This window comes from Rosa chinensis, chromosome 7, assembly GCF_002994745.2.
Source record: "Rosa chinensis cultivar Old Blush chromosome 7, RchiOBHm-V2, whole genome shotgun sequence".
NCBI lineage: Eukaryota > Viridiplantae > Streptophyta > Magnoliopsida > Rosales > Rosaceae > Rosa > Rosa chinensis.
The window spans coordinates 31,078,638-31,106,557 of NC_037094.1; the positions used below are offsets into that span (position 1 = coordinate 31,078,638).

Here is a 27,920-nt window from a genome sequence, read left to right on the forward strand (position 1 = left end):
CATCTAAGCATGCTTGTGAACTTTCATAACTGGATCGAAGTCAGAAAACAAGCCTAAGGGATCGAAAACTACCTCACAAGCCGTGAACAGTAATACAATCCGAGTTGATCGAAGTTTCACGTGAATCGATCCAAACAAACACCAAGGATCGATCGGCGAGGCTATTCTGAACTCAACCAAGGAATCATTGAAGCCATGAAGTCGCCGGAGTTGTGTTTTCCGGCCGGGTCCGAAAACGCTAACTGTACCGCCTTACAGCGCCGCACACGGTGGATCTCGTCGCTAAAGAACACCACAGGGATGACCGGAAGGAGGAGGCGAACCAGCTGACCAAGTTTCACGGCCAGAGACCGCCGCAGTTCGCTTGAAAAGCCGGGTCGGGTCGCCGGGTTCGGGTCGGGTCAGTCGAAAATCTTTGATACTGAAGGTATCGACCGAGAGAGAAAAGAGAGAGAAGAAAGAGTTTCCGGAAAAGGAAATGAGGAAAATGAAGAAAATTTCTAATTTTCCCTATTTATACTAAAACGGAAACTTCTTCCCATAGCCATAACTTCCTCATACAAACTCCGATTGACGCGTTCCGCATGTCCACGAACTCGTATCGATGCGCTCTACAACTTTCGTGAAGGAAGTTTTCCGAGAATCCCAACATATAAAAAGTCAAACTTCACACGACCCCTAAACTGTGAAATTCAAATATTTATACGTACGAAAATCATTCTACTCCATATAAAATCTACGAATAAAGCATACTAACAATTATTCGTACAACTGGTCCATTATTAATTACCAAAATTACATAATGAAAATCCAGGTCATCACATGTACCTTGATACTGCAACTGGAAAATAATTGTCGTGGCTTGTGGTTGTTGTATTTTTATATATTACTATTATTATTATTATTATTATTACTATTATTATTATTATTATTATTATTATTATTATTATTATTATTATTATTATTATTATTATTATTACTATTATTATTACTATTATTATTATTATTATTATTATTATTATTATTATTATTATTATTATTATTATTATTATTATTATTATTATTACTATTATTATTATTATTATTACTATTATTATTACTATTATTATTACTATTACTATTATTATTATTATTATTATTATTACTATTATTACTATTATTATTACTATTACTATTATTATTACTATTACTATTACTATTACTATTACTATTACTTACTATTATTATTACTATTACTATTACTATTATTACTATTATTATTACTATTACTATTATTACTATTACTATTACTATTACTATTACTATTACTATTACTATTACTATTACTATTATTATTATTACTATTATTATTACTATTACTATTACTATTAATATTATTAGTATTATTATTATTATTACTATTATTATTATTATTATTATTATTATTATTATTATTACTATTATTATTATTATTATTACTATTATTATTACTATTATTATTACTATTATTATTATTACTATTACTATTATTATTACTATTATTATTACTATTATTATTATTATTACTATTATTATTATTATTATTATTATTATTATTACTATTATTATTATTACTATTATTATTATTTTTTTTTTAATTTTTTATTAAAACATCTACATATATAGAGTGCATTTGGGGGAGCTTTTTAGCTCCTCTGCTTATAAGCACCAATCTTTTTGGTGTTTGGTAAATTGGTTAGGAGCCTGCTTCTTCCAAAAGCAATGGCTTTTTCATTTGAAAAGCATAAGCCAGGCTTGGCCTTCTTTTAGAAGCAGAAGCCGCGGTATTCACTGTAGCGGTGATCACAGTAGATTAATTCGAAATACCAACTTCTCCTCTCTTCCTTAAAGAAATTATGCACAGACACTTCTCCTCTTCTCCCTCAACTCTCTCTCTCTCCCCCCCTTCTAGATCACTAGCAGCACCAACTACTGATTCCTGACGACACGACCTAGCCAAAGCTCACTCTGCCGAACTAATCGACCCCGAACTGAAATCCGGAGTAACGTTTTTTGGTGTGAATTGCCTGATCGTATTGCTTCATCTATGTCGTTATGCTCTTTCTGGGGATTGAATTGCTTCGTCTATGTTTCTAGTTTGACATAGTCAACTTATGCTTTATCGATTCTTTATGGATTATCAGTTAGTTATGATTTAATACCCTATATAGGAATTGAGGGATGTGGAAGAATGGCTATGTTGGGAGGTTATGCTTTAGCTCTGATATCATGTCAATTCTTATTAGACATTATAGGTTCGGGTTATAGATCTTTTATTAGAAGAAAAATTGGTGTTCCAAGTGTTGCTCCGAAGTGGCATTCTTTAGTAAAGAAAGTATTCATCACTTTCCAATATTCTAGAGGAGTTGGCTGTGGTACTTAAGAGGGGAGACATTATGTTTGGTATTAAAAACCTCACTAATTGTGATCAACTACCAATAATGATTGTAAAACCCACAACAAAGCGTGGGCATGCCACCTAGTGTACTTGGTTACTTATTGAATAGTAGAACTTGAGAAGGCTAAGAGCCTGTGATGCATTTGAAGAAGTGAGTAGGGTTGTATCAGTGAAATTAGGGGTTATCATTTGGCCCTTCGGCCCTAAGCCTGACCCTTTCTCAAATAGGGTAGAGTATGGGGCATGCAAATGAAGCCCGGCCTGTTTAAGCCCATTAGGGCCAAGCCCAGCCTGGCCTTTTAAGTCTGCCCAATTAAGCCCTAATCATTTTCTATTTTTTCTATTTTTTAAATATGTTTCTCTTTTTTTCTCTTATCTCTTTCTTTGTAATTGATTTCCTAAACTTTATTTTCTTTAATCTTTGTTTCCTTTGATAAATAACAATTAATTTTGGGAGATAGTTAATTGAATAGAACCACCTTAACTTATTTATAAATGTTATAAGTTAATTCATATATATATATATATATATATATTAAATATGATCAACAAAAAACAATGAGTCTTGTATTACCTATATAACCATTGAGCCATATTTTGAGAAGAAAAAATATGTATTTATTTTTGTTAAACAAAATAAGGCCCATTTCAACCCTATTTGGCCCTATTTGGAAGACCGTTCTGACCCAGCCCTTTCGGCCTTAACAGTTCAGGCCTTTCGGATGGATAAGAGTTTGCATATTTAAGCCTTGGCCTGACCCTACCCGATCATAAATTTTGTTAACTTTAACTAAGCCCGCCCCGGCCAGACCCTAAGCCCTAAAATTTAGGGTAGGTCCTGCCCTAACCCGGCCCATGATGACCCTAAGTGAAATAAGTATGCATGACTATACCTCATTACGTAATCCTGCATATATAGTTCACTTTGCTTAGCTATATATGGTTCATTGCTTAGCGCTACATAGGCCAAGCCCTAACCTAGTATTAATTGCTCCTCGTCTGGACATAACCTAGTATTAATTGCTCCTCGTCTGGACATGATTTTCAACGAACCACAATTGAACCGTACAAACGTGGCCTCTAAAACTAGACCACAAAAACCTAAATATCTCCCCCAATGATATGGACAACAAACTGCAAGTCCTGCCAACAGTTGTTTCTTTCACTACTTTTTTTTTTTTTTGGTAAAATGGAGGCAACAAGCCCAAAAAAAAAAAAAAACTATTCAGCCATTGTTAACAACTTCCCCAGGTCTAGTAACACCCAGGATATCATCAAGGATAGCTTCAACAACTAGAGCGGGAGGAGAGGTGAAAGTACAAATACCAGCAGAGAGATGAATACTTTCTTTTGCAAGGATATTAGCAACCATATTATCTTCTCTATGGATATGCCTAATCTGGTAGATATCAAAATGAACCGGTAGATATCAAATTGGTTCATTAAATGCTTGCAATTCATGAGGTTTCTTTCATTATTTTAAAGCCACACGCTCTATTAGAACATGCAGTTTTCACACTACGAATTTCAAAACCTTGCTTTCACAAGTCACCATCAAGCTAGGCTATAGCTTCATCTACCTTTAATTTGTACAATTAATATACAAAGGCTATAGTTTTAAAAGTCCAAACAAATTTCTATATAGGAAGGCCCTAGAACCTCTGTGTGTGTGTGTCTATATATATATATATATCAACCAAGAGAGATACAGAGAGAGCCACCGAATCTGTGATAGGCAAGATGGCCTCATTGTCCCCTCTCGCATTCCAGGTGAATTGCTACGAGCCGCGACTAATAACACCCGCAAGACCAACACCACATGAAACAAAAATGTTGTCAGATATCGATAATCAGCAAGGCCTCAGGTTCCATGTTCCATTCATCATGTCTTACAAGAACAATCCTTCATTATTGTTGAAACAAAATGACCCTGTTAAGGTGATTAGAGTCGCTCTGAGTAGAGCACTGGAGTATTACTACCCTTTGGCTGGTAGGCTCAGGGAAGTGCATAAGAAAAAGCTTATGGTGAACTGCAGTGGAGAAGGCATCTTGTTCGTCGAGGCTAATGCCAACGTCACGCTTGACGAACTCGAGGATGCAATTCTACCGCCTTGTCCATTCTTAGAGGATTTTATGTTTAACGTGCCAGGCTCTGATGGTATTCTTGGTTCTCCTTTGATCTTGATACAGGTGAAGTGATCAACTTAATTATACGTACTCCATCTACTATAATTTCTTTCAACTCTGCCATCCTAAGTGGCCGGATACAGTAACCAGAAGGACATATTTCAACTTTGGTAAACATTGAGTGATAATTTACGATTTTGATCTTAGGTTCACAATAAGATTCTATCTGTTAATTTGTTTTGTCTGTTCATTGACAGCTTCTTTTTCTTTTCCTCTTTACTGAATGATATTTGCAAGAGATAAAATTTGGATTTTAGATATCAAAATAAGGAGTAATATTTTAACCACTAGATAGAGCAAGAATCCACACTTTTTCTTTTTACTATTATTAAAAACCAATTAAATAACTCAGTACCATTTGGTCTTTTGACATAAGTCTCTCATTTGTAAGTGAGAGATGTGAATTTGACTCACAACAGATTAGTTGCATGTTGATATGATAATAATAATAATAATAATAATAATAATAATAATAATAAAACAATTAAAAACAAGTTGGATAAGATAAAAAGTCAATCCAATCTAAATAATTGTGTTCTTTTTAGTGTTTTAATTGGCTCATATTTTTTCTTATTCGTGTTTTTCTTCTTTTTTATTTTGTTGTTTTTCTATTCTTTTTTCGCATGTTACCATATAGCTATCTTTTGATGCTTAGGGTGTTATAGTCTGACTTCCCAATTTGCTCTAATTTTTGTAAAATTTATTTTCAATTTTACTCATTAACAATATGAGCAAAAAAAAAATTGACTATATGTAGCACAATCGTAGTTGTGTTCTCATCCCCATAGATTCTTCTCCTTTTGAGTTCAACTTACCTAGCTATTTGATCTTTCCCGGCAATAAGAATCGATCTTTGACAATGTAACCAAGTGCCCAAACCTCCCTTTTGAGCAGCAAAACAAGTAAAGAAGTCATCAAAATCAAAATGACTAAGACCCAAAAAAGGCAGAGCTCAACAAGAACCAATTCAACGTCATGATCGATTTTCTTTGAGTATAGTTTTTTTCAATTTATATAAATATGATTTTAGGCAAGCCTTCAATTTGAACCTCAACCCAGCCACATACTTAAACTGTTGAGTCCCAATTCAATCTCAGAATCAAGAACAAGTACTCAATGATTATGGAAATCATTGCTGGTTATATAGAGATTGGGTGGAAAAAGAGTGAAATAAAAAACTTGTTGTCTTGTTGATCAATTCCTATAGCCTTTTATTAAAAGAATTGAGAAACCTGGGTGGATTGAACACATGAAAGGAAGAAGACTTCTCACATTGAACACGATTTAAAGGAACTATATTTTTTTTTTTCAATATGTAGAAAGGGTAAAATCTTAAATAGAAAATAAATTTTTACAAAAATTAGAGGAGACCTAAATAACAAATTGGGTGAGGTCTGAATAGAACCACTCTTATATTTATTTTGTTTATTTCAATTTTATCTTGTATTGCAACATTTAAAGATTATAATTCATAATCATAACTCCACCCACTTTTTGCTTACACATAATCGTTATATTTATAATCTCTAGACATAGTAATAGTTGAAGCTTAGTCTAATGTACGCCAAAAACATTAGTCTAATGGGAAGATTTCGTATTTGCAATATATTGATGTAGGTAACCCGTCTGACTTGTGGAGGCTTCATATTTGCATTGCGGTTAAACCACACAATGTGTGACGCATTTGGTTTGGTTCAATTCTTGAACGCAGTAGGCGAGATTGCCCAAGGCGCAGAAGCACCTTCTACTCCACCAGTGTGGGAACGAGAGCTCTTGAGCGCTCGAGATCCCCCACAAATTTCATGTACACATCATGAATTTGATGATACCATTGACCACTCGTATCTTAACTCTGCAGCGACGGTCCAACGATCTTTCTGTTTTGGTCCCGAGGAGATAAAGGCCCTTAAGGAGCATCTTCCACCACACCTTTCCACATGTTCATCCACATTTGATTTAATAACAGCTTGCATGTGGAAATGTCGAACAATTTCACTTGAAATGGACCCAAAACAGATTGTCCGTCTATCATGCGCAGTTAATGCACGTGGTAAACACAACGGTTTATGTCTTCCTCCAGGATACTATGGCAATACATTTGCATATCCGGCTGTTGTTTCAACTGCAGAACGTTTAGGTAACAGTCCTTTGGGATATGCAGTGGAGTTGGTGAAGAAATCGAAAGCTAAAATGAGTGAAGAGTACTTAAGATCTGTGGCAGATTTTGACGAGATAAAAGGACGACCTCCACTTGCAATGGAAGGCATGAGTGACTTTATAGTTTCTGATAACACACGAACAGGTTTGGGAGAAATTGATTTCGGGTGGGGAAAGCCAGTATATGCTGGAGTTGCTAAGTCCATCGATCTGATTAGCTTCTATGTCAAGAACACAAACAAAGCTGAGCAATATAAAGTTCTGGTACCAATATGCTTGCCATTATCGTCCATGGAGAGGTTTCAGCAAGAGCTCAAGAAGATGATTAGTTTCGACAAAGTGGAGATACCATCGTATATATAATTAAGTACCTCATCAAGCACGATGGTTTAGGGTTATATCACTTGTATGCAATATGCTCATGTCATCTGGTTAAAGAATTTTCTGGACTTGTACTGGCATTGGTTTCAGCATAATCATCTCTAAAATATCATAAATGGTGTGTGTTATTTTTTTGTTCTTAATTTGATTCATTTGCTCTTTGTTAACTTTCCTTTAGCTGAAATTGATTTTACAACACACCATCTATTGAGAAAATTTATATACACCTATATATAAGTCTACTTAATAAATGGATCATTGTATCGAAAGAAAAGGATAGGCATTAGTTTCGACAGGTCTCAAAGAGACCAGGTGATCTAAATGATGTAGTGTCTCAATAGGGATTCTCAGTGGGTGAAGGTAGTGTGGGCACTCTAAACTTAGTCCTCGTTTGGTTTGCACTAGTTTCCCTTACAGTGTTTGGGAATGTCCCTTACAATGTTTAGGAATGTCAGGAAAGTAATCTGAAAATGTTGTTACTTTCATTTCCAATGTTTGGTTTGTGCATGAATAGGAAAGTAAGCAACATCAAATTTTCAATAGTAATGCTAGAGATCCCAAATTTTTATACAAAATTTAGATCCCAAATGATGTGGCACGCGCTATGCATGTTAGCATTTCGCCTTAAAAATATATTGATGAGGTGGAATTTATTCATTTTTTATTATATTATATTCAGCCTAAACAAAAAATTAAATTTAATCTCTTATCATTTTTTGGGAATCGCCTCCACAGCTCCACCCTCACCATACCAATTAATCTCCAAACTTGATCCCTTTTTGCTATTGCTATTTCAAATATCTTGTTGGAGGTTCAATTCATTCACCCATAACATGACATAAGCAAAAGCTGCTCTCTCTCTCCACCATTAAAATGTATTAAACCCTTCCTTTTAAGTTCTTCCTCTTGTCCATCGTGATTTTTTTTATTGATTGGGTTTTGATTGTAGCACTAGCTGCACTTTTTTTTTTTTTGAAGGGAAGGACGATCAAATTATATTGCTCAATCAAAGAGTACAATGAGAAGCCACAAAGCCTCTAATATCAGGAGGGACAAGCCCACTCCATGAAAGATTAAAAGAAGAATGTAAAGCTAATTTAGCTAAATTATGGGCAGCCATACTAGCTGCACTTTAATATTAGATGATTCACATCCCCTTTCTTATATTTTCAATGAATGATATGAGACATGAATCATATTCATGTATCCTTGTTGGTAAATAGTCTAAATAACATAATTATCAAAATATGGAAAATCCACCTCACTAGTTTTCTAAACAAAAGTTGATGACATAGCATATGCCACCTCATTTGGTATTAAAATTTTGTAATACTTTTTGGGATCTGTAGCACCACTCATTTGAATATTAGACCTCTTTATTTAAAATCTTATGACAATTTCACCAAGAAAAATGCTTGGGATCCTAAATATTTTTACCAAAATTGAGTCCCAAATGACGTGGCAGTTGCCACATAATCATTTTCATCCCAATAGTTTCTGACATGTCCACTTTCTTTTTTATTAATTTCTTTTCATTGTATTTTTATCTTCGGTATTTTTATCTTCAATGTTCAGATTTAGGGTTCTAGTTGGTTCAAATCTCTGCCCCCAAACTCTCTGCAGTTTTGAGAGTCGGCCAACAGCTTCTCCACCCTAGGTGGTGTGTCTCCACCCTCTGTGGTGTGTTTTCATTGAGTTTTGTCTCAGATCTGAGACTTTATGTCTCAGTTTCATTATAGTTTTCTTTGTTCTAGCCCAATTCTTCTTCAATTACCCAGATTTACTTCCACGTCTCTCACTCTCTTACAGATCCACCTCTCATGTTCTATCCCATCTTTTTCTCTTTTTCCACAATCCCCTCACACTCGGTCTCGACCTAGGTATCTACACCTAACTCTACACCTACGAATAGCTGCCGAACCGGTACTCCACCGATATTTGTGGACGACATCGGACCAGTGGCGTTGTATTGCTCGGTGGTCTCCACCACGACGACTGCCGTTCTCATGTCCTTTGGTACCTCTTTCCTTCTTTTGCAAACTATTCAGGTATGGAGAATGATGGTGGACAAACCTCTGGCCTCTGGAAGTTAAGCTTTGGTCGATGCCTCTCTCTTTGCAGCTCGGTGGTCAGCAGCCATGGCGGCTGGTTTCTCTGCAACAGCTCTATGTGGTTTTAGATCTAGGGTTGGTTTTGGTTGTTGTTGGGCTTTTGGGCCTCGGTTTGTTTTTCTTTTTTGTCTGATGTAGGTTAATCAAGCTTTTGTCTTTTGGGCCTCTAAGCTTAGGACTTTTGCTTCCTTACGCACATCAACATTTGTAATTTGCTTCTTCTTTAATGAATGAACTATTTGACCAAAAAAAAAGAAAAAGATTTAGGGTTCTAGCTACTCGAACATTGATTCATGAATCCAACTTATCAGCACGTTCATCTTTTCTCAATTTAATAACATTTATTTATGCTGCACAAAAATGGAACCTAGCTCAACTAGAGATGAGCAAGTTCTTTTACTAGATGCTTGATCTTTGAAGAGGTAGTTTTGCATCTCCTGTCCATCAATTTTCTACCTAAAGATGTTTAGAATTTTTTATTAATTTCTTCAATTAAAGAATGAGCATATTGGGAAGATAAGATCTATGGAGAATGTCTTTTTCAATATTAATTGCTACAAGAGAATGGTCTTCGATTCTAGGATTTGAAAAGAGAGAAAACAATGGCCTACATAAAAAAGAAACTTGTTGCATTTATGTTCTTCAGTTTTTTCCCTGAAAATAGATGAAAATAATAGGCACAAAGTGAAAATAATAAAGCAAGTTAGAAATTATCAAGTTAAGGTCATTATGTGGCAGTTGACTCATCACTTGCCACATCATTTAGGATCAAATTTCGGTAAATATATTTGGGGTATGTAGCATCACTCTTCCACCAATGCTATTTCTTTATATTGTCAAAATAGTGAAATAAAACATTATATCATTGTTTTGACATAAAATATTTTTTCTAATCTCATAATAATACAACTATAGAATGAAGAAAGAATAATATGATACTAAATCTTCATTATATTAATAAAGCTTAATCTCACAATAATATACTACAAGCAATATATTTTGAGTTATTTTTCTTTCTTGTAGTGGAATATAAAAAATATTAGAAAACTAATCTTAAAAGAGAAGTTTTAAATACACACCCCTAATAACTTAATACACACTCCTTACTCAATACACATACCATTTAATTTCTCATTTTAACATTTTACTAAAAACACAACCCAAATTACCTAAAATATCATTAAACTTAAAAATCATGAAATACACTATTATTTAACATTTGATTAGTATATATAATTAACCATATTAATTACTTGTGTTAGTTATTGGGAAATACATAAGGATTCATTATTGTTCCCTTCAAAGTTCAAATAGATGATTAGAAACAGGTTTTGTATTATTTGAGTTCTCATCCACCAAACACCCTATTGATCAAGTATAAAATTTTAAGTCAAACATTCAACCAAAACTGTATCAGTAGTTTCTCCACAATGGCGAAACTACGAAGTTGTCATTGGATGGTTAAACACATTAACAATTACAAAGTTTTATACATGTGATGTTTTATATTAGATGAGAAATTGTCTAATCATCACTTTTAGATAAAAAAAAATGAACTAAAAAGTAGGAGTAAAGCGATATGTTTTAAAAACATTTAATGCTATTGATTTTGAAATTCTAAATTACTTGGTATCTCACCCCATTTAATTACAATTCATTTAAGAAAAATTTAAATTAGATGGTTTCTAACTTTATTCTTGTTTTAAATGAGGATGCCATGTATAGAAATTCATTGTGTTTATAATTATAGAATAATATAAGGAACATATGATTTTTTTTTTCTTTTAATACATAAATGTCTATTTTAGTCATTTAACCTACCTATAAAATCAGATTTGAAATATAAAATAATAGGGATGTGTATTAAGTAGTTTGGGGTGTGTATTTAAAATTTCTCATCTTAAAAAGCTAAGATTAAGAAAAATATTGTAGAACTTAATTTATTTTAATTTTCTAAATAGTTAAATAAAATTAATTTTTATTTATTCAAATTAAGATTTTAAAATAGTGCTTTATAGTGGGTAGGGACGAGCACGGCCCCGCACGATATGGGCTCGAGCCATGGGCTGGACCGGGCTTAATGTTTAAGTAAATGGGTTGGCAGGAACTCGGCACAATAATAAATGGGCCGGTCCAAGCACCGCACAAAGCACGACTAGGCCTGCTTAAAATGGGAAGGGCGGGGCCAGGCCGGCCCGTTTGCCACCTCTATCTGCATCCGTATATCTAAATATAAAAGTGCAATAGCAAAACCTAAATAACATGTTGTCGTATAAATGACAACATCTGTGGGTAAGAACAATAAAATTTGGCTCATCTTTTATATAATTTTACTTATTTATTTTCGGTTCTGCAGTTCAATGGATGCTCTAATTTTTTTTAAGTGAAATGAAATTTCATTGAAACGGAATAATTACAAGTAAAATGAAAAATACAATCCGGAGCCATTGATTACTACTTATAACAAACATCAGATCAATAAGGACTAAACCTAACTTTCTAGTTCAAAAGGGCCCTAATAGAGCTAAGAATCTCTGCTACACAACCACCACAGGTGGTCGAGTTGGTAAGAGCCTCCAAGTGTGGAACCCTCACACTCGGGTTCAAATCCCGTCGACGTTTATTGGGATTAAATCCTAATATATTCTTGGTGGCCAGGGGAGGAAGCGTTTTGACAAAATTCCCCAAGCACAGATTAGTCTCTGAGCCTAGAAACTTATGGTCAAATTGGGGTCCCTCCTATATATTTTGCAAGTTGGGGAACCCTTTTGTTTTTTTTTCCTATATAATTTGCAAGTTGGGGTCCCACCTCCTTGGTCCCTCACTGTAAAACTGTACTGCAGAAACTGAATAGCATAGCGCAACTCTCTCAGTCTCTCTCGCTTTGAGGACTTGGCATGGAGACCCAAGAGGCTTTAATAGAAGAAGAGCTGCTGAAAGTGGTGCTTGAAATTGAAAGCGTCCAAGGTCCTTATAATCCTCCGCCATCTTTCTTCTTCTTCTTCTTCAGCTCTGAAACTCTATTAACTGTTTCATTTTGATATTCTAGTTTGGGCTCATTATTAACCTAAAACCTAATTTCATGGCGATTATGATAAATCAGAATGATCAGTTTCCAGAAATAAGTAATCTTGTCACTGAATAATGAATTTCAGTTAAAGACAGTAGCTTTTTTGAAGGATGGGTCAAGTTGAATGATATTGTTAAGGCTGTAGTTACATATGAGTAGAAATGTTAAGTTCAATTGTACAATGGAGTAGATTAGTTGATGTTTCCGAAAAGGAGTCATGAATTTTAGAAGAGGCATTTTGTCCAGTGTATTAGGATTTTAGGGAGGGTGCAGTGATTGCCTCAATGATTGGGTGATCATGGGTTGCAGCGAAACGGGGGTATGGGCCTTTCCCATACCTCGCATTGGATGTATTAGGCTCAACTCATCCTTCAATTTCGGTGATATTGTTTTCTTGTCATTGCATCTAATTTGATTCATCTTGTAATCCGTATGAGGCTCTCAGTTCACTCGACTTTTATGTTTTGGTACATCAAGGCAGACAGTTTTGTAGATTCAAAATTTAGTAAAAATTGGAAAGATATGAAGAGATTGTCTGATAGGACTTTTCATGAATGAAATACAATGCTATATCATGTTTTTCCTATATATTCAAATGGCTGTGGTTTATGCTTAATCCACATTTTTGATTTTTCAGACCAAATCAAAGTATTGCTTGACCAACAAGAGAGGTTATATGAAAGACAATCTGAACTACAAGCTCTACTGGAAGCTTCCAAAGGTCACGGACCCTCTGATAATAGGGCTTCAACAGCCACAGAAGACTGGTCTGGATCATTTGAGTGGGATTCTCAAGCTGATGATGTTAGGTTCAATTTATTTGGCATCTCCACATATCGCGCAAATCAGCGAGAGGTGACTTCCTTTCTTTCCTTCTTTCTCTTTCTTGTATATTTGGCCACTTCCTTTGGTAGAAAATTGTAGACTGTTTTGTCAAAAAAAATAAAATAGGAAAAGGATCTTACTACACATTCCCTTTGGGTATCACCTTGATTGGTGCCTGATGACGTTGTGCATTAGAAATTAATGATTTAAGTCTGTTAAGCTTGGTGTTAGTCCACAAAATGAGAGTGAAAGCACCCCAACCACTGACATCCACAGCATGGTAAACTATACCTCCCGTCAGGCTCCTGACTGAGTCTGTGAGAGTTAATGGGAGACCAAGAGTAGCATGAGACTTGGTTCTTTAAACGGGTGATCTGTTCTCTCTGTTTTTCATACATGGGGTAGAGTTAGATTGGTAGCATGGTCGTCTAATCACTTTAAGGTTATTCTACTCATGTGATTCTTTTGGTCAGCTGTTGATTTACATTCTTAGTTGGTTTGCTAGTTTCTTTTGGATTTGGTTTGCGGCATTTGTACTACGTGCTTTGTTTGTACTCATAGCTTGCCTCCTTGTCCATATCCTTTTGTACTTTGTTTTGTATTTTGTTAAAGGTCTTGTTTCCTACTGTTGAAAGTAATGTCCCCATTTGGAATTATAAGACCTTGCAGAAGAGCTTATCAGGTAATGGATCTCTCCACCAATTGGTAGAGAGGCTCAATTCCTTATTAGCTCTTAGCAGGGTCATGAAGGCCTTTATTACATTACTCGACAGTCTGATGAAGGATCTCATCCTAATCTAGCCGCAAGACAGAAACTTCCAGTTTCTGCCCTGCATCACATTCAACACTATCAATAAAAATTGAATGGAGGATAAATAACTATCAGTTGTAGTAACAAGAAAACATTAGTTTTTAGTATCTTTTTTATGATACTAAAAATCTCCCAAACCCGCTTGAAACTGGGGTCTCCTGCCGAACCATACCTTCTTTAGAGGGGGTGGGTATCATGAGGGGATTTGAACAGACCACATGGGAGTAAACCATGGGCCCGATCCTTTCTAGTAACCCCTTGTTGGTTAATTTTTAGTATCTTTGGAAAACAGGGGGACTAGCTAATTAACTGGACTGTTGTTTGATATATCATGTGATTTCCTAATTCAGTACAAGTACTAGTCATTAGCGGTGAAACTCTCCATGCTTCCTAAATGATAAACAACACATGCTTTGGTTCATGTTCTGGAAGGGTAGTCGGAGTTTTTCATCTTTATCCTATAGTAGTTGTTTCTTTTGATGTTGTTGCACTTTCTCTTGGTTCTTAGAGTAATTGTAACATGGTGTCAGTTCCAGTAGTTTAGCCCTTTAGTTTAACTAAATACAATGTTTTCATAAGATGTTTCTCCTCCTTTCTGTTTGAGATTTACTGATAGTGGCTAATTGGTTCAGATTATTAATGCTGTCATGAGTGGAAGAGATGTTCTAGTGATTATGGCTGCAGGAGGTGGCAAGAGTCTCTGTTACCAGCTTCCAGCTATTCTTCGTGATGGAGTTGCTCTTGTTGTCAGCCCACTGCTTTCTTTGATTCAGGACCAGGTTCTCTTAAATTCTGTCCTTCATTCACCCGAACTTTTGTATCTGAAGATTTCAATCTGGTTTGGTGACAAGAATAATTACTTTAGGTGATGGGCTTGGAAGCTTTAGGGATTCCAGCTCATATGTTGACATCAACTACAAGTAAGGAGGAAGAGAAGTTAATATACAAGGCCCTCGAAAAGGGTGAAGAAGATTTGAAAATCTTGTATGTGACGCCAGAAAAGATATCAAAGAGTAAGAGGTTTATGTCAAAACTTGAAAAGTGCCATCATGCTGGTCGTCTCTCCCTAATTTCTATTGATGTGAGTATGTCACATTCACCATCTCATCATACCTTGTTGTCAAATATGCGTATTACTTCCATTATCCTCATAGTAGTCATACTAGTTCAGTTATCTAGTACTGAGTGGTCTTATAAGGCTGATATATGACTAGTTCAAGAGAAGTTACCATGTAGGAACCAGGCTACAATCCTCTGATCTGAGATACCATAAATCTTAGAACCACCATAACCTAATTAATACCTCGAATGAATCAACCCTCCTTTATGAAAACTTGGTATATCTGCTTACTTTTTAATTGATGGACAAATTATGACGTCATATTGTGTGCTATTAACTACCTTCTGTATAGTGTACTCAAATGGGCTTTAAGATAGGATGATTAACTTGCATGTTGTCACATATTGCGGTACATATGTTTTTTTGTCTTTAATTATTTTCTTGGCCTTGTGCCACTCACTTCTCTCTGAGGATGGGTTCCTTGCCATTTATCGGCTGATTCCCCCTTCCTTTTCTGACTGCCTATCCATTGTATTTAATGTGTGTAATCTGTACATTGTTTTTTTTCCCCCTCAGAAATGTCAAATACCAGCCTAATGTTCCATGATGTTAGCTCTCTCAAATTTTAACAATCATTTTCTAAGTTCTGATATGTGTGTTATTTGGCAGGAGGCACATTGTTGCAGCCAATGGGGCCATGATTTTCGACCCGATTACAAAAATCTTGGTATCCTCAAGACTCAGTGTCCCAATGTTCCAGTGATTGCTTTGACTGTATGTCCCTGATCTATCTTTACAGCTTTACTTTTTATGATATCTAAAGGGAGGCCCGACATCTGGAAAAACTTCTTGCATTACAGTTATCCCTATAACTCAAATAGACATAAGTTTTCAATAAAAAAAAAACTAAAAAAAAAAAAAAAAAAACTCGATTCCGACATTGGTTAAAACTAACTGACCTATGCTCCATGTTAAGGAGCTAGATTGAAAGGCGTTGGTCTGTCTACTTCTTGTTTCGACTAACTACCTCATTAGGAAATGATATATTATGTGACAGAAGATGTCCTTTTTTCTAATAAGAAAGTGAAAAATGTGGCTATTGCCCCAAATTTTTTTCCACTGTGTCACTTCGGTAGCCAGACTTATGAAGCGTCAATTATGTCAACATTGCTATCCAACAGTAACTAAATGAATATGTATTAACTTTTTCAGGGCCCAGTTGGTCAAGTGAGGTTAAAATTTGTCAATTCTTGGCCATCTTATCCCTGAAATAGTGACAAATTTTGATTTGGTTTTTGTCGTAAATTGGATAACTGACAACTGTGGACCGAACACGACCATTTTTAGTAAAATAGTGCATGGAGTATATACTATTTACATCGGCTCTGAATCCAGCACAATGATGCATGGAGTATTTACTATTTACAATTATGAGAATCAAATCCTTAATATATTGGGTTATTTCTATCAATTCAAATTGTATAAGTGACAGGAGTACAAGAGGCGGTTTTGAGTGCAAATATCACCTCCATTTCTTGACTATAAGAAATGGAAAAAAATTGCAAGTATTCATTTGCTTGCTTGCCTCTTAACTGAAGTTTTGTCAAGTTGATGGCTTTCGTTGTCTATTTTCAGGCAACTGCTACCCAGAAAGTCCAAAGTGATCTGATGGAGATGCTCCACATTCCAAGATGTGTAAAGTTTGTCAGCACAGTCAACAGGCCAAATCTCTTTTATATGGTGTGCTTACTTGTTTGTAATTTCTGGCTTTGTATTTTAAGAGCTGCAGCCATAATTCCTTATGCCATAGGTACGAGAGAAGTCTTCAATTGGCAAAGTGGTGGTTGATGAAATCGCTGAATTCATTCGAGACTCTTATTCAGACAACGAATCTGGCATCGTTTATTGCTTCTCTAGAAAAGAATGTGAACAGGTCTGTTTTTTGTTTATTTTCCACTGTTAGCTCCTTTTCATCAACTTTCACAAATTGTTTGTATGTTCATTTAATACGCATGCATAGATTAGGAGGCATTTGGATATAATTGAAATTAGTGTAATCTCCTTTTAGCTGTGAAGGTGAGCATGAAAAAGTTGTCATTTCTAAAATTGCTGAAAATGATGATATATTTATCAAAATCCGGAAGTGATTGTAGTTTAAGCAAGTTTGAAAGCACATTGATTTATTTTAAATTCGTACAATACAACCACTTGATAGCGGCTGGTTAAACTTTTGATTTTTTTTTTTTATAAACTAAGAAAAAGACAAGTTTTCTGCCTTTAATAGACTATAAATATATATTCATAGCATACTCATTCTCTTAGGCTGTAGCACCAAAGTTTCCAGTTTGTGGTGGATGATTAGAGATTTACTACTTCTACATTTGGAATTTAGGTTGCAAAGGAGTTGCGTGAGAGGGGAATATCAGCTCATCATTATCATGCAGATATGGACGTAAATGCACGTGAAAATGTTCATATGCGGTAAAGTCATTGAACAATTGTAGAGATGGTTTGCATATATCTATATATATATGCACGCGCGCGCACACAGGCCTGCGCGCACACACACAGAGGCCTGCGTGCACACACACGGGCCTGCTCTGCTAAGGAGGTTTGTTCCTTAGTTAAGAAACGGATTTTCATATTTTGACCACTTTTCGATCACACATTCACATCTTAACCGTTCAGTTTTTGGGTTTTGATGTATAGATCACTTCTGCAAATTTTCAGCCAAATTGATGATCGTTAAGGTATTGAACTCGATTAAATCAATGAGCAAACCGAATCTGTCCAACCTGAACCGTTCGTGTTCATAATTGTAAATTGCAGTTTTGAATACCTTAACGATCATCAATTTGGCTGAAAATTTGCAGAATTGAGCTATATATTAGGACCTAAAAACTGAATGGTTATGATGTGAATATGTGATCGAAAAGTAGTCAAAATATGGAAATCCGTTCCTTAGAACGGACCTCCTTAGCAGAGCAAGATTATATATAATTTGATTAGTGGCTCCATGGAATTACATAATTGTTGATTTTTTTGGGACAATCTTGCTCAAAGCTTATCTTGCATTTAACCACTTTAGAGTTACATTTCTTGAAATTCTGGATGCAATTTTTGGTTTATTTCTATAAATGAGTTTAGTATAGATGGAATTGAAACCCCGATGATATGCACTTTATTCTTTTCCCCGTTTTCATTTGTGCCAAGTCTTTCACCTATGTGTTTGAGATCTATCTTGTTCACAAACTCTCTAAATTAGTCCTTGCACAAATATGACTTATAATTGTCTGATTCCTAAGAAAGCCATTCTTTGAGGACGGGACTTCTGAAACATCATATTTTAGTCAAATGTCATAGCAAAGGTGTTGTCTATAAGATCAAGAGCCTTAGATTCGCATAGACAAATTTTTTTGATTTGGCTTTGGTACCCTATGAAGTAAATAAGGAATACTTGGTGAGAGAAAAAGTGTTTCTTTAAGGTTAACTTTGGAAAACACACCATGTTGATTGCATTCCTAGATCATGTGTTGGAAGTAAAAAGCTTAGGAATCTTTCTAATAATTGGCCCATTGTGGAAAATAAGACGCTTTCAACTCACTATATCTTACTTTGGTTTAAAGTACTATAAAGTAAAGAAATTTAACTGTATGATGCAATTGTGCATGTATAAATTAAAATTTTGAAAGGAGAGGCCGCTTCTTGTTTCCCCTGTTTCATCTTCCTCTAATTTTGTTCTGGATAGCTTGATTTCTTTTCACCATTATTTACTGCAACCTGCAAGTTCCCTTTTCTTGTAATTTTTGACTTCTTGAAAAATTATAATCTCGCTGCTAGCTTGCCATTATAATTTAGAGATATATATTTGCCTAATGCTTTCATATATATATATATATTTGTATTATATATATATATATATGTATGTATGTATGTATGTATGTATATTGGCTTGTAGGTATTATAGTTAACTGTAAACTTGTTAATCTAAGTTTTGATTTTTTATAAAATGGTTACAATTTTGATTACTATTTGACAGAAGTTCTTGGCAGTAATTGTATGCCCAGCTCTGATTGTTCAAGGCAACCTATTTAAACGCAATTATCACCCTTTGATGTCTATTCTGAGGAACTAGTATAATCTTCTTGGAAGTTTAGATACCTCTGACTTTTCTTGGAGTTATCTAATTCTAATAATCAGATCATGCATTATTGTGCGGTAGTGCGTACTCTATGTTGTTTTAATTTGTCGATCCCTTTTTATTGATGAACAGGTGGAGCAAGAGCAAACTACAAGTCATCGTTGGCACTGTATGTTTGCTTGGACTGACCCTTTTCTTACAGAAAGTTATCTTCCTTTGGAAATCTATCTTTCTTAACCCAAGGTTACATATGCATTCCAGGTAGCGTTTGGTATGGGGATCAACAAACCTGATGGTTAGTATTTGACATCGTCCACCATGTGTTTGAGTTTGTCTCTAAGTATACTTTGCTAGTTTGAGAGTATATCGGGACTTGATACTTTTAACAGTATAATAGTCACCATACTTCCTATTGGGACACTAATTGGCTAGAATATTCCAAACTACCCTTATCTTTTGTCCATATATATACACACTACATACTGTGATAAACTGTCTGAATATTTTTATATAACCTGGTAAGTCCCTCATAGGATATTCCTGACAGTTTTGTTTTTAATTATCTAATATTTTGGCTACTGCTTGTAGTCAGGTTCGTCATCCATCACAGCTTGAGTAAATCAATGGAAACATACTACCAGGTTTTCTGCCATTCCTGCTAAGCTTACATACTTTTTGAACTTTATCCGTTTTTTTAACCTTCTTTGCTGCAGGAAAGTGGCCGTGCTGGACGAGATGGACTCCCTTCTCAATGCCTACTTTACTTTAGACCTGCTGACATGCCTAGGCAGGTGCTATTTTCTACCATTTGCACCTTTTCATTTATAATTCCTAAAACGCTGCGTAATGTAATATGTATGACCTTCCTTTGAGCAGAGTTCAATGGTCTTCTATGAAAACTCCGGACTGCAGAACCTTTATGACATTGTACGCTATTGTCAGGTAGTGCCCTGCATTATAAGCTTCATATTTAGTGTCGGGGTCCACTTAAACTAGACCTTGCAACAGGTCATGTTTTGCGGGGTTTTGTTGGATCACGTTTATGGTATATGAAAATTAGCCCAACCCAAACATCAACCATGAAGCTAACTATGGAGTAGTGTGAAGCCTAACACAACTCGAAAGTTACCAGTTTACTTGTGATATGTGTTGTGACCTGCTTTTTCATTCTGCTGTCCTTCTAGTTATATAATTCCTCAACAATTCTGTCTTGTCCCAAATACATTTTTAATAAATGTGTTAACTGTGTGGTTAACTATTGGTCTTTTCTGTTGCAGTCAAAAAGACAATGCCGTCGTAGCTCTTTCTTTCGCCACTTTGCTGAGCCATTACAGGACTGCAATGGTACCGTTGTTTTATTGGTTAATACTTAATACAGTATATGCACACAAGCACATGCCTATTCACATGCGAGGACGCAATTTGTTTCGTTGATATTATCAATTCCTAAATTTATAACTGCAATCAATGCTATCTCAGGGATGTGTGACAACTGTGCATTTTCAAATGAGGTTAAAGAAGTAGACGTCTCTCGTATGTTTCTTTGAGCTCCCTTCAACATTATAATGCTTTATCAGTTGTTTGTTCATTTTTAATATGCATTAATGAGATTTGTATTGCTTCATTTCTTTCTCTGGCTTCAACATATGCCTTTTTTCTTTTCTGTTTCCTGCATGACAACTATTACATTTTGTTGCCGATTTGTATTCACTTTGTACCATACTAAGATTCGTCCATTGTATTTCTGAATAGCAATATGCAGCTGTGGAAACGATAAATATATTTGCTCGTAATTTTAAGGCTAGAGTCAACTGTATGAAATGATAAATAATTTGGCCTGCTTTCCTTTGATCTTTTGATAAGTACTGCTTTGCAAAATGCAAGACCTGTTTTTGTTGGTTATAAAGTGAAGAGAGAGGGATAGTAGATATGTAATAGGGAAAGTCACTTGATTTTTTAAGTTGCTACGTTTTAGAAGGATATCCTATAGAAATGTAATGATATAGAGATTTCATTAATGTAACAGAGAATAAACAGTACAGTTTATGATATAGAGATAAAATGTAATGGTCTATTTAGAAAAAGAAAATTAATCAACTTTAAGGAGGGATGAGAAATATTGAAGTCTATTATACCTTTAAAGAGAACAGTGCTCATAAAATTCAACACAAACTCTTCTTGATGCAATAATGTAAAGTTGCACGTTTCATTACAATAGTGATATGCCAAACAATCTGATGGAATTTGTTACGTTAAACAGCTTATTTTGATTGATTAAATGCACAGCATGGAGTGAGTATCAAATTATATTCCTCTGTTGTTCATTGAAGTATGCTTGTTCATTCAGTAATGAGAGGTATAATCTTCTAAATATGGTACATTAGGAACAAAATGAATGCTTATCTACATATTTACTAGTGAAACGAGTTAATACCATTCAATCTTCTGTTTATCCATATGTTTGACATGAATGATGCCATATAACTGTTGAAAACTTATATCTAGAATTCCTACAGTCTAGTTTTATTCAATTGTCATTTTGATCATCTCTATTTTTTTCTTCATATAGTGAACCATATGTGAGCATCCTCTTAATTTCTTGTACTATCAGTTGGCTTTTTGACTTTGTTTTCTTATCTTGTTGGGTTTTTGTTAAACAGAATGCATGCATAGAATCACTTGGAATAATAATAAGTTCTTAAATGCTTTGCAGGTCATGCGAAGCTTATGGTTACTATGCTGAAAGATGTGCAAGAAAATGATCAGAGATTGACAATGTTACAATTAGTTGATAAAATTAAGATAAAGCACAAGGAAGTAGGTATGTTTATGGCTTGACTATCTATTTCTTTGGTCTTGGATTTTTTATTATTTTCATGTACCTCAAGAGCACGGAGACAGCCACACGTATCAATGTAATGTTGCTAGTACAAGTAAATTATGAACAACTATTTCATGTTGTAGTTTGATTGTGGTTTACATACATGTTCAATATGTCGAGCAACTTTCCCCCATATAAGTGCTATTGAATGAGTAAAAGAGTTGGGCTCTCCAAGAAATTGAAAAGCAAGTTTGTGATAGGAGATTGGTTGCTCGTGTGTGAGACTGTGCTTTACTGATGAGTATGGACTGTATGGCTGTGTCTAATGGTTGGTTCGGATGTAAAATAAAATAAAATAATAGTAAATAAAAATTTGGAGTTTCTAGAACTTGGTACTGTTGAATCACATTTTGGTCAGTTGATGGGTTGCATTTATTGGATCCAATAGTGTTGAAATGTGTGCGTGTGTTTCACAGGATATTGAGTGATAGAAAGCTAAACTGTTGATAGTTAGGTTAGATGTTGATGGAAATAATTTGATTGAGAGACAAGAAAGAGCTGTGCAGAAGGTCTGTGGTGGTTTTTCTTTGTTTTTTTATTTTTATTTTTTTTCCAATATTTATAGGATGTTCCTACTTTGGTTCAGGTCTTCGAATAACCAAGTCTAGGAATATTGTAGTGTATCAGTGTATTTAAAAGCTGTCTCTATCTGGGTTGGTGTCACGTATATGAATAAACATGTTTTAAGAGTCTTGTAGGATATCAATATCTTGAAGAGTTCTTTCGGAGCACTACTGTCATGCTATTGATTATGGGAATGGAAACTTATCATTGCCTTATAAATTACTCAGGTTCGGAGCTGAAGAGAGAGGAAATAGAGCATCTTGTCATCCAGCTTATATTAGGTAGAGTTTTGGTAAGAAACTTGACACTTCGGCCTTTAGAAAGTTGCATGTTTTCCCCGAATTCAATGAGCGTGGGCCCTTATTTATCATTTAAAAATAACGAATGAATCAATATCCTGGTTCCCTGTAATAAGTTTCTGAATTGTTTTCAACTTTTCAAAAAAAAATATCTTTCTTACCTCAGCAAATAATATTAATCAAATATGTTAACTTTGACTCTTCCTAACCATTTTTATTGTACTGGTCCATTCCTTGCTGGATATTTTCAATTTTAAAAATTTATTTTTATCCTCTCTTTCAACAACCAAAATTGATAACAGTGTTCCAAATTATGGCATTGTATTAAATAGTCGAATGTTTTTAGACAAAAATTGCTCCTGATTATTTTATGCTGATGCAATTTGTGAACCTGCTAAAGCAGTTCGCTGTTTTAGTTGACCCTTCAACTTTCCATAATATGGTCGGTTCAAGTATGCCGTACATAATCATTCTGTTTTTGATATAGAAAGAAGAATTTCAGCATACAGCTTATACCACAAATGCGTATGTAACATTAGGACCCTTGGCAAAGCAGGTATTGCAAGGTAAGAAGTGTTTTATCTTTTTGAAAAAAAGAATACAGCAGATGCACGTGTATATGTTAAATTTTATTATTTTTTGCTTCTTTTTGTTTATTCTAAACTATTCTTTTCATGTATGAAAAGTTGAAAACTATAGGTCTATGACTATTGTTTACATTTCCAAAATTATGTACTCTGAAGGCCACAAGCTTGACTCTGTGTGTCATGCTTTAGTTTTAGGATACCCTGATGTCAAGCATGCTACTTTTAAAGTTGTCATTGACAGTCAAGAGTTGCCTGTCCTGTGTTTCTCCTTTTTTGAAGTAAATCTACAGTAAATAGTTAAGTATTGAGCTTCTAGCGTTGTCTCAGTTATGTTGGTTGAGTTTGGCAAAACTGCCATTACCTGATGAATGTGGTATTCTCACTGGGATGAATTATATAGCTTTCCTTCATACTATAACTGAGTTCAAGTTCTTCAAAACTAGCCCTTATCTGTCTATGGCATGTCAGATGGATACCTGAAGATGCACTAGTAAACCATTTTGGTAACCACATTCTGTGGATATTGTGTACACATCAACAATATCTTGGAATGCATATGTAACCAAGTTTTCGTGAATTCCTTCTAGTTATGTCTATATTTCATTGGTAATTTGAGGTAGCCATGTCAATGACAGTATGAAAGAGACTAACTCCCTGGAAATAAAAATCTGATGGACTGTCTACTCACTTAAGAGTAATGGACCACCTAGGTAAGTAGCATACCCTGTAATTTTGGTGTTAAAGGTCTACTACATGTTAAGAAAATTATTTTTGATGATTCCTTCTACCTGGTCCCCATTATATGCTTCTTGTTTATGACAGCTCTTTCAATCCTATGCATTGAAAATATGGTCCCAAAGATTTATATTTTTCAAATTGCAAGTGCATTATGTTCACAGAGCAAAGAAAAATATAACTTGACCCTCACTATATTCATCACCTAGATTTCTTCTTTCCAATTGGCCAGAAATTACAGAAACCCTTGAATATTCATTAGAAAAGAAAGTTTTATGATGTCTTCGACTTGTTTTGGCTTCTTTTCTAGTTAAGCTCTAATTGTTATCATTCCTTGGTCATTTCGCATTTTAGGGAGAAGTAGTGTTAAGCTTGAAATGTCTACCGGACAGAAGAAAGTAGCTGGTGTAAGATCAGTTAAACGTAGTCGTGCTTCTTCATGTCTGGAACAAAAGCTCGACGAGCTGCGGAAGGAACTCTCTTCAGATCATGGAGGGATATTCCCTCATTCTGTGCTGTCTACTCAACAAATCAGCATGATAGATGACCAGAAGCCAAATTCAATGAAACAGGTTAGTCCTGGAACCACGGTATAAATGTCAGCTTGTTGGTCAGAGCTTGTTCCTAATTTAGTTGTTAAGAAAATCTACAATTCACATTCATATGCTGCCATGGAGCAATGAAATTTGGAATTCTGTTTAATTTGTGAAGCACAAATTGGTGCATTGTACTGTGTGCTGAACTGTGCATTGTATGTGCCTTGCTATACAGCTTGTGTCTGCCTTTTGACCTAAATTCATACCTAAAATTTATTTAATTTCCTTGCAGTTGGAGAAGATCATTGGGAAAGTCAAGACAGAGAAATACGGAAGTAGAATCCTTGAACAAGTGAGTATGTATGCAGAAGCAAAGCAGCTTGTTGAGGATAAAGAAGAACAAGAAACTGAAAATAGATCCTCAAAAAGGCTAAAGAACACGGAGCCGCTTCTTATAGAGAGTAGTGATGATGAATCATGATGGGATCATTTCGAAACCTTTGGTTCTGTTTTTTTGGCTGTTATCTGTCTATCCCTAACAGATCCCCTGTATTGTAGAAAGAGCTCAGTTTTGAATACGGCACATCCTTGTGTATACAGTACGCTATACTACAGATTATAGAAGGAATAGGGATACAAACTATGGTCGTTCTAATTATATCTCTTGTCGGCTGTCAAACTGACTAAAATGTGATTATCTTCCATTTAATTGGGGAGTAAAATTCACTCTTAATTTTACAATTTACACATTATATTTCTTTTTTAATATTTCAGCATTGTTAAAGGAAAAACATGTTATGTGCCTTCGTCAAAATAACTGACGAAGAGGGAATTAAGGAATTAGCGGTTACAGCTCAATCATCCATTATTTTTATTATTGTAATTGCTTTTACTATTGTAATCCTTACCCTATATAAAAGGACTATCTAATATAATGAGTAGACTAATTTCCCATTTTACTTTTACATGTTATCAGCATGTTCAGACTTCAGAGCCAATAATCAAGAACAGCAGAAGAAAACAAAACCAGAAAAAAAAAAAAAAACCCAGATTTGTCAAGCCGAGCCACGTTGCGTCTTTCCTCGTCAAGCCAAGCTGCACGGCCTAGCTCAGAGCACATAACCCACCAAATCTGCATCGGCTCACCAAATCAGCAGGCCCAGCAGAATAAAAAAGAAAAAAAACATTGCTACGCACGCCTACATCAACACGCGCATGCGCTAGGATCGTTTTGTTTTCTCGAAACCAAGAATGAATCGAGGAGAACTTGAGTGCTTAGTTGATAGTTGGACTACCCACACCATATTAAGGAATAGACAATTATTCATTGAATTAATGGCCTATAATTCCTCTGTGACTACGATGAATGGATCATCACAAGTAATAAAAGGGCGAGGAACTGCCAAATTTTTGTTGCCTAACGGCACAATATTTAGAGTCACAGACGCTCTGTATGCACCAAGAGCTAATCAAACCTTGTTAAGGTTTAAATATATTCATGCCAACGATTATCATATAGAAACCCACTGTGAGAATTGAACCGAATAACTTTATATTACCTCCAATTAATGTGGAAGGAAACGCATTTTAGAGAAACTAATGAGTCAATCAAGTGGACTGTACCTCACTACTATTCGGATCATTGAATCCTATGCTGTCACCAACAATGTAATGTGGGACACTGACTCATACATGCTTTGGCATGACCGCCTAGGGCACCCTGGTCGTGACATGATGATCTGTATTTTAAAGAACTCACACGGACATTCCTTCTTTTGAGTGAAAAATATAATGGGACAAAAATCCGCCACACTGCAAGGTATCGGTCCTAGTACTGCTCAAATGCAGCCATTGCCTTCTGAAGTACCAAAAGCACTACCTTCCTCCCATTATGCCTCATTGACTATTTCAAAGGCACATCACTCGTCTTGCAAAGCCTGCTCTTTAGCAAAAACAAGGTCGAGACCTTACTATGCTAAAGATACAAAACAAAACATTCCATTCTTACAAAGGATACAAGGAGATATATGTGGACCTATCCATCCAGAATGTGGACTATTCAAGTACTTTATGGTTCTGGTGGATGCTTCGACACGCTACTCACATGTCGCATTATTGTCCACAAGAAATGCTGCATTTGCAAAACTCCTAGCACAAATTATACGTTTACGGGCTCAACACCCTGATCACCCTATCAACTCTATAAGGCTTGATAACGCTGGAGAGTTTACATCAAATGCATTTGATGATTATTGCATGTCTATTGGGATCGATGTAGAGCATCTTGTACCCCATGTGCATACACAAAATGGTCTCGCAGAAGCCACCATCAAAAGGCTATAGATGGTGGCTAGGGAACTAGTTATGCGCACCAACCTGCCTATATCTGCCTGGGGTTATGCAATATTGCACGCAGCTTTACTTATTCGTTTCCGACCCACTGCTAGCCAACCATTTTCTGCGTACCAATTGGTAACTGGATATGAGCCTGACATTTCACACTTACGCGTATTTGGTTGCGCAGTATATGTGCCTATTGAGCCCCCACAAAGCACCAAAATGGATCCTCAGAGACCATTAGGTATTTATGTTGGATACGAATCTCCAACAATTATCTGCTATTTGGAACCCTTGATAGGCGATCTCTTTACCACTAGACTTGCGGATTGTCACTTTGATGAGACAGTCTTCTCGTCGTTAGGGGGAGATAGGAAAAAGGATTTTCCAAGAGAACGACAGGAATTGTCGTGGTTTGTCCCCACTCTGTTTCATTTTGATTCTCGCAGAAAAATCGATCTTCAGAACGTAGCAGATTCGATGCCTGATGAGTTTACTAATATCGCAAAAGTGATGAGATCACATATACAAGCTGCAAATGTGCCTGCAAGGTTAGAAGTCCCCAACAAGGGGCACGACGCCAAAGATAGAGGTGCTGCAACCACACTTAGTGGAGGTGTGGTTAAGGCCGTGGCTCCCCAAAGGAAGAAGTCGAGTAAGGCACAAACCGATCCATTAATCATCAATGAAGAGAATCCCTCTCATGAGATTGTCTCTGATTATAATTATATCCATGAATCAATACTGGAGGACGCTTTGATGTTTGAAATGATTCTAGAGAACAAAGAAATCTCAATGGATTATGAGGGTGTATATGAGTTG

General features: G+C 35.4%; 2 protein-coding genes across 4 annotated transcripts; both read left to right on the forward strand.

The window, feature by feature from the left end:
- The first annotated feature begins 4,086 nt into the window (after nucleotides 1-4,086).
- LOC112175810 (alcohol acyl transferase 1 allele GSa) lies at nucleotides 4,087-7,269 on the forward strand. Its single transcript, XM_024313556.2, has 2 exons — nucleotides 4,087-4,606; nucleotides 6,221-7,269. Exons 1-2 carry the CDS (start codon nucleotides 4,157-4,159, stop codon nucleotides 7,121-7,123), a joined length of 1,353 nt encoding a protein of 450 aa, XP_024169324.1. The 5' UTR covers nucleotides 4,087-4,156; the 3' UTR covers nucleotides 7,124-7,269.
- A 4,790-nt stretch (nucleotides 7,270-12,059) lies between these two features.
- Nucleotides 12,060-25,529, forward strand: LOC112177238 (ATP-dependent DNA helicase Q-like 2). Of its 3 annotated transcripts, XM_024315527.2 has the most exons (20): nucleotides 12,063-12,219; nucleotides 12,960-13,177; nucleotides 14,591-14,737; nucleotides 14,824-15,039; nucleotides 15,688-15,792; nucleotides 16,654-16,758; nucleotides 16,829-16,951; nucleotides 17,411-17,499; nucleotides 19,292-19,328; nucleotides 19,421-19,454; nucleotides 19,748-19,800; nucleotides 19,873-19,950; nucleotides 20,036-20,101; nucleotides 20,437-20,503; nucleotides 20,639-20,692; nucleotides 21,873-21,980; nucleotides 22,832-22,896; nucleotides 23,391-23,469; nucleotides 24,580-24,797; nucleotides 25,054-25,529. In XM_024315527.2, the coding sequence occupies exons 1-20, from the start codon at nucleotides 12,150-12,152 to the stop codon at nucleotides 25,240-25,242; spliced, it is 2,121 nt and encodes a 706-aa protein (XP_024171295.1). In that variant the 5' UTR covers nucleotides 12,063-12,149; the 3' UTR covers nucleotides 25,243-25,529. The 3 variants fall into 3 exon arrangements, with proteins under 3 accessions (XP_040367132.1, XP_040367131.1, XP_024171295.1); XM_040511197.1 differs by lacking the exon at nucleotides 20,639-20,692 and having other exon boundaries at nucleotides 12,062-12,219; XM_040511198.1 differs by lacking the exons at nucleotides 24,580-24,797; nucleotides 25,054-25,529 and having other exon boundaries at nucleotides 12,060-12,219; nucleotides 23,307-23,429.
- The last annotated feature ends 2,391 nt before the right edge of the window (nucleotides 25,530-27,920 follow it).

What these genes read in the sequence shown, in the direction of transcription:
- LOC112177238 (XM_024315527.2), top strand. Translation starts at nt 12,150, where the DNA reads ATGGAGACCCAAGAGGCTTTAATAGAAGAAGAGCTGCTGAAAGTGGTG. An exon ending in ATCGCGCAAATCAGCGAGAG is followed by an intron (nt 13,178 to 14,590) that starts GTGACTTCCTTT and finishes TAATTGGTTCAG; the next exon opens with ATTATTAATGCTGTCATGAG. An exon ending in TTCCAGTGATTGCTTTGACT is followed by an intron (nt 15,793 to 16,653) that starts GTATGTCCCTGA and finishes GTCTATTTTCAG; the next exon opens with GCAACTGCTACCCAGAAAGT.
- LOC112175810 (XM_024313556.2), top strand. Translation starts at nt 4,157, where the DNA reads ATGGCCTCATTGTCCCCTCTCGCATTCCAGGTGAATTGCTACGAGCCG. An exon ending in CTCCTTTGATCTTGATACAG is followed by an intron (nt 4,607 to 6,220) that starts GTGAAGTGATCA and finishes ATATTGATGTAG; the next exon opens with GTAACCCGTCTGACTTGTGG.